Genomic DNA, 7678 nt, shown 5'->3' with positions numbered 1-7678 from the left:
TACCAAAACCGAACTTTGTGACACTTCAAAACACTTTGAAGGACTTTTTCAACATTTTTTCTTTATATAAGAAAACCCTATCATAATAAAATGCCTTGCGTATTTCCACAACAATTGCAAAGAAAATATTTAACCATAATTTTCCAGTTGTTACCAACATTTTTATAACCAAAATGAAAAAAGCCATCCTAATTGTTTTTTACAACTTATAGCACTTAAGTTTTGATTGGATTTTATTAATTTACATAAACATTCCTTTATGTTTATTTTCATAATATGATTTGTTTATTTGGATTTATTGTAACTTCCATTGCTGTTCCATGACAGTCGTTTATTGAAAATATCATTGTCCAATTGCAAACTTGGCCGACGTTCCATTGTTGGCTTTTGGTGACTTAGGGGTGGAAATAGTTGTAGTTTTTTCGACTTGGACAAATGGTCAGGTATGCGAGTGATGGTCCTCTCAGTTGGACTTACAAATCGCACCTGATAGTCACGTACTGGTGGTGGATTTCGGGGTTTTGATTTGGACTGATTGAGGCGATCATGTTTTTTGATTTTGTGATAGGGCCGCAATATGGCATAATAAATGAATTCGGCAATCGAGATGAAACTGAAGCCCATAAAGAGACCCATCAGACCACCAACACTGGCTGAAAAGAAAAGGTACACGTGAGACGTCTAATGTCTTTAATTGTCGTATCCTCAATACTCACACAAAAAATCCGTAATTCCCACGAACTCCGTCTGTTTGGTACTGCGAAAAGTGTTATCCGTAAAATAGAAATGTGTCACAGCCATACTCTTCTCAGCATAATCACTGGACATTTTCTTTATCAGCTTATTGGCAATTTCGAAACCCTCATGGGATATGGGGGCCGAAAAGAAATCGCTGTAAAAATTCAAATCAAAACAACTGGGCCAACAGATGTGTTGGCAATCTTCCAGCACTACCCGTGACCGATTGATGTAACTCTGGGCCACCGCATTAACACATGGCGTATCTACAATACCACATATCCTTGTATTATTCTCAATTATTGGCATATAATAGGCCAGGCAATTACAGCGTTCCAACAAGCGGCGAGCCTGACATTCCGTTTCACAATTACGCCGATTGTAATACGAATAATAAGTCAAATGTTGTTCTCCATCGAACAGACACTGACGATATTTCCTATGAATAGATTTGAGATTTAATGCAGCCTCTGTTTTGTCGGGACGTATGCGTATCTTTGTTTCATATCCAGCTGGTAAGAGGGTACCAATCTCTTTGACATGCGGCACTTCTGCCGGGCTGTGCAAAGCCATTTTAATACCCACACTCGATGTCGATGAACAATAGTAGTCATTGATATCAACATCAAAGGTAATGCTAAGCCCAAGAGTTTGACCTGTTCCCACTGCTGTGCGTGGATAAAAATTATCGGGTAAATTCTCTGGATAACCTTTTTCCGGATTCCAATTGACGGCGACAGCATCATCCGTATAGGGTAACTCACGTTTTCTGGGAACGCTGAAATTAAATTTTATTAATTTTTAATTTTGTAATATTAGTGTTCAACATACTTTGGCTTGTACATAAAATTTGGATCCAACTTATTGAAAACACAGCATAATCCTTCATCTGTTACAATGGTTCGAAAAATATCCTTGCAGTTGTAATCAGCTCCACCAAAATTGCAACCAATTATCATTTCTTCACATGGTTGAGATATCTGTAAAAATAGATAGAAAATATATTTGTTAATTACTCATGCCCATATTGAGATCGGCACCGTCGCTTTCTTTATCCGTGCATAAAATTACAATTTAAAATACTGAAAAAAATTAGACAAACAAATTGCAAAATCGAAAAAGTAATTTTATTTCAAAATTATTTCACCATATCGCCGCCACAAAATCTTCAAAAAAAAAATCATACAAAGGTTGCAAAAATAGTGTAATCCGTAAACATTTTGGTGTATTCACATCTAAAGGTACTGAACTCTTTGAGCAGTGGTTTGCTATGTTACTTAGCCAAGACATTTTCAATAAAAGTGGGCTATTATTTAGCGTGTCGTGTCGTTTTCTTAGTTTAGAACATTTTGATTTGATTCAAACATTTCACATCGTAATACTTCTATCAAACATAGATCGAATTCGAATCGCAAGTTATGAGAGATATAAGTGTTGAATATTGTGATACTTTGTGGGTGAGGTACCAGAAGGGGCTGACCGATACCCATCATTTAGATATATTGATATATTGTGATGTGTAAATTTCGAAGAGAATCGAATGATTATTCTGCATTATTGCATTTTTCATAATTATTCAAAATTTTTACTCCTTTGTGGGTCATCAGATTTTGGAAAAAAAAAACATTGAGGTACGTAAAATTTAAAAAGAATCGCAAGCTTATTTCGCATTTTATTAGGGTTTTAGTTATTCGAAACTATGCCCCCTTTTGGGGTTGTCGTACTAGAAGGAGTTAGCTGGTATACCCCATCTTTACACCAGATCTTGAAATGATAAAAATATTGATATGTGTGGTATTTGAAGAGAACCGTATACTCATTTCGTATTTTATAATCGTTTTGGTTATTCAAAATGTTGACCTTTCGTGGGGGGGACCAGAAGGTGTAAACCGATATATCCCATCTTTACATTAAATGTTGCATTGATCCAAATTATGGAATGTAAAGAGTTTGCAAGGAATCGGATGTTCATTTCGCGTTTTATAAGCTTCATGGTTATTCAAAAATTTGACCCTTTGTGGGTGGAGGTACCAGAAGGTGTGGGCCGATTCCTACCGTCTTTATACCAGATCTTGTGTTGCTAGAACTTTTAGGTTGCGTGAAATTTAAAAAGTATCGAATATTAATTTCACGTTTTTTTTTGACCGTCATGGTTTTTCAAAATGTTCACCCTTTGTGAGGGAGGTACTTGATAGACTAAGCCAATATTGCCAATTTTTGCACCTGACCCAGAACTGATAAAAATATTAGGATATGCAAAGTTTGCAAATAATTGGATGATCCTATTTTTACTATTTTTGGGGAAGCTGGACAGATATTCGACATCCCCGAACTCGATCTTAGTTCGACTATAATATTAGGATGTACAGTGCGCACCAGCCAGCCAGACAGACGGACGAACATCCCTAAGTTCAACTGCAAATGTCCTGAAACTGATTTGGTCCAAAGAGATCTAGGGTCTAAAACCGATATTTGGATGAGGCATGTTTTGGTCGAATCAAATGATATATACCCTCTGTAGCCACATGGCTGAGGGTATAAAAAAAATAAAAAGCAGTACGTTCGGCCAGGTAGAACTTTCAATACCCTTCACTATTTGGAACGAATTTGGAAATTTTCAAAAAAAAAACCGTTAACAAGAATACAGAATATACGTAGTTACCGTTATATTGGGGTGCATGCGAAAACGTGGATGTGCATGGGCAATTTTGTCATAGGCCATTACAATATTCCAATACGAAACTTTGAACAATTCCGGTGATTAATGTCGCAGAACATCAAAATACCGAATATAGGAAGGATCAGTTATATGGGGTCTATAAGAAAACCTGGACTCGAATAGACAGTTTTCTGTCAGAGGATGAAGTACCCATTATGAAGTGCAAATGCGAAATTTTAAACCATTCCGGTGAATAATGTAGGTAAAATCATCAAAATACAGAATATTGGGAGGTACCGATATATAGGGGCTAAACGAAGACCTGGACCTGCATAGCCAATTGACTCTGTCGCAGGCAATACCATCTTTTTTTGCGAAATCCAATAAAAAATGTCGTAAAAATTATCAAAATACCGAATATTGGGAGATACAGTTATATGGGGGCTATATATAAATGTGGACCTATATATAAATGTGGACCTATATAGCTTTTTTTCAATACCAAAAGTACTGCATTTCAAGCACACATTTGAGTAAAATTTTATCAACCGGAAGCTAGAGTGATTTCCACAGACAAAGAGACGGATGGTCATCGTTAAATCGACATAGAATTTTATGCGGATTATGAATACTTTGAGGGGTCTGAAATGTATATTTTTTTACGTACTGAATTACAAACTTTATATAACCTCCATACTATGGTGGAGGATATAAAAACTTCTTCTGCAAAAGTAAAAAAGTTAAAACAAGTAAATAGACGTTAATTTCCCCTGGACCGAACTCAAAAATGTAGAAGTTATTTCTATGGGGAGTTACTTTTACTAATTTTTGAAAGAAGTTAATTCACCCAAAAAAGCCCGTAATATCAAATAACAACTGATTTGGTTAACAATTGGTTGAAATGTTTCCCAACTTTTTTCATGGACTTCCTGACAAAAAGGCTTGATTTTCAAGACTTTTTATACCCTACAACACTATGCGTTGGAGGTATTATAAGTTTGATTGAGCCAAAAATTATGTAACACCGCAAAATATTTATTCTACACATAGGAGGCTATATACGGATCTTCCTATCTCGCCGAGCTGAGTCGATCTAGCTATGTATGTCCGTCTGTCCGCGTTAATTTGTAATCAAGCTACAGGTCGCAATGACGAAATTGAAAATGTAGGCGGGTTAGGGACAGAATAGCAGCCTATTCTTTTTGGAGATGATGGCAACGTATTTAGGGATTGAAGTGGACAAAAACAGAAAAATGTCTCAATTTTGCAGTTGCTCTACAGGTCGCAATTATGTATCAATCGACGCGGAAGTTAGAATGGGGCTAGACCTTAGGGCTGTGTTAGGGTCAGAACTAAAGTCTAGATGTACATTAAGCGGTTCAAATGGGCCAAAAAATTTAATTTTTTTCTGATCACATTTCACAATTGAAAACCAATCGGCACGAAATTTAGCATGAGAAGGGAGTTAAGTATAGGGAAGAACAATTTGGATGACCACTGGATCATCAACTTTCGTGTGAAAATTTTTTTGAATACCTAACAACAAGAATGTATGCGGAAATATTGGGCAAATCCCCCGGTTAAAAACTTAAAGGTTACATCGGGCAGAGCTCTATAATATTATTTCAAAAACGAAATTTTCCAAAATGGATTTGGACATAAGGGGACTTCCAACATATTGTAGTGTTGTATGGTATCTCATGTCGGCCCCGCACGACTACAGCATTTGATTACTTCTTAATATTTTTATTCATTGACTTCGTAACAAAAAACAGAACATCAAATCAGGCTTGGCAATATGCTTATAACATATTTTCTGGTAAAAAATAAAGAACTGTCAAAGGAACTTTTTTCTTCCACTATCGCATGGTGCAAGGCTTGAGAACATGACTTTAGCTTTGAGCATAAAAAAATAGTTTGGTCCAAATAATACACTTACATTCAAAATAAAATCCTCAAATAAATTCCAATTGATGGCGGATGCAACAGTTTGATTAACTTCATTTTTGCACAAAAGCTGCAGCATTGCAAATTCGCTGGAAGCTCTAAAACGCAAAACCAAACATTTTATTTCGCCTCCCTTCAATATATCATCACATTCGATTGCACTCACTCATTATACACTTGAGCTTTTTTCTTTGATGCTTGATTTAAATTACAAAAGGTAATTGCCGGAAATGGCTCATTAACGATAAAACTTGGCTCCGGACTAATACCGACAATAACCGGTGTCGAACGCCATTTCGCATAGACGTCTCGTATAAAGAATACAGACAACAGGACGACAGCAACAAATGATAACGCGAAAAATATCCTTTCGCCAGGATACAATTGTTCGTCGACCACATATTTTAGACCGTGCAACGTTGAATGCGTGCAAAATTCTTCGGTATTTTCACTGAAAACATGTTTCAAATTCACCGAACTCTCACGTTTAAGTAACAGCGGTTTATCCATGCCTGTGCCCATGGGAGCCTGTAGTCTAGGACGATTTGGAACGCTCATAGTTTGAAGTTGAAATTGATACTGATAGCTGGTGATGTCCAGCGTTCATTCATATATTGTTGATTTAATTGAACTTGATTTGGTAATTACACAACGGTGTAATTTTAAGGACCATCGTTTACTTGTGAGTGAGTGCAGGGGGTGGTATGGTAATTGGTGGTATCGTTTTATCCATACACATCCTTAAAAGAAATTGTTGACATTGCATCAAAGTGTGACAAGTAAAACTTTGCAGTAGCAAAAATAAAAATATATATATTTTTTAAATAAAAACCAACTAAGCCAATAATGCCTGGCAAATACAAATAAACATTTTTTTTTTGAAAAAGTTAGGAAAATACGTATGACATGGAATGAAAGGTTTGGCAAGAAACTTAGTTCGAAGTCAAATTCTTTTATATGGACTCCAATTAGCAGAAAAGAAACAGAACAAGAACAACAGCGAAAAGCCCATCTTAAAATTTAAGATTCGTTCCAACAGTTCATATTGGGCCTTTTTATACCCTCCACCATACTATGGGGGGTATATTAACTTTGTCATTCCGTTTGTAACTCCTCGAAATGCTCATGTCAGACCCAACAAAGTATATATATTCTTGATCAGCGTAAAATTCGATCTAGCCATCTCCGTTTGTCTGTTGTAATCACGCTATCTTTCGAACGAATTGAGATAGAAGGCTAAAACTTTGCACACATGTTTATTTTTCCAGTAGGCAGGTTAAGTTCGTAAATGGGCCATGTAGATCCACGTTTTCATATAGCCTTCATATAACGGTACCTCCCGATATTCGGTATTTTGATGATTTTAGCGACGTTATTAACCGGATTTGTTTCAAATTTGGTATTTGAAGTTCGATACTACAGCCTTAGACAGAAAACTGTCTGTGCACGTCCACGTCTTCGTATAGCCCCCATATAACGGTACCTCCCGATATTTGGTATTTTGATGATTTTAGCGACGTTGTTAAACGGATTTGTTTCAAATTTGGTATTTGAAGTTCGATACTACAGCCTTAGACAGAAAATTGTCTGTGCACGTCCACGTCTTCGTATAGACCCCATATAACGGTACCTCCCTATATTCGGTATTTTAAAGATTTTAGCGTCATTATTCACCGGAATTGTTTCAAATTACGTATTTAGTAATGGGAATTACAGTCTGTGACGGAAAATTGTCTATGCAGGTCCAGGTCTTCGTATAGGCCCCATATACCAGAACATCCCTATATTCGGTATTTTGACGATTTTAGGTACAATACCCACCCAAATTTTTTGAGACGCGTATTTGAAGTTCGTAATAAATGCTACAGCCTATGGCAGAATTGTTATGATGATTTATGCTACATTATTCACCGTTTATTTCAAGTTTCGAATTTGAATATGGTAATGACTTATGGCAAATGGCTATGTAGGTCCACGTCGTATAGACACCAATATAACGGCTATATTCGGTATTTTATCTCCAAATTCATTCCAAATGGTGGAGCGTATTCAAAGTTCGGCCCGGCCGAACTTACTGTGATCAAAATTAATAGTACCATTTAGTACTTTTTGAACAATTTGCAAAATTTTTGGATTGTCCCTCTACCCAGTTTTGTACAATTTAGTTCTTGTCGTAAATTATAGCACAGATTTTCAAGACCAGCTTTATATCTTAACCACAGACACCAACAGTGACATCTAAATCAAATATCGGTATTTCAGCTCTATTCTTTATAGTACATATTTCCAAAACTCAATCTCAATCCCACGTACCAACAAAGACCTCCATATCAA

At 36.3% G+C, this 7678-nt stretch overlaps 1 protein-coding gene across 1 annotated transcript; it reads right to left on the bottom strand.

The window, feature by feature from the left end:
- Nucleotides 1–215: 215 nt before the first annotated feature.
- LOC101892854 (pickpocket protein 28-like) lies at nt 216–6029 on the bottom strand. Its single transcript, XM_020036960.2, has 5 exons — nt 5511–6029; nt 5337–5442; nt 1570–1718; nt 717–1516; nt 216–653 (listed from the first exon to the last, which is right to left on the bottom strand). Exons 1-5 carry the CDS (start codon nt 5900–5902, stop codon nt 286–288), a joined length of 1815 nt encoding a protein of 604 aa, XP_019892519.2. The 5' UTR covers nt 5903–6029; the 3' UTR covers nt 216–285.
- Between the last annotated feature and the right edge of the window lie 1649 nt (nt 6030–7678).

This window comes from Musca domestica, unplaced genomic scaffold, assembly GCF_030504385.1.
Source record: "Musca domestica strain aabys unplaced genomic scaffold, Musca_domestica.polishedcontigs.V.1.1 2, whole genome shotgun sequence".
NCBI classification, from domain to species: domain Eukaryota; kingdom Metazoa; phylum Arthropoda; class Insecta; order Diptera; family Muscidae; genus Musca; species Musca domestica.
Note: the sequence above shows the minus strand (reverse complement) of the source record. Positions and strands in the feature narration are given on the sequence as shown.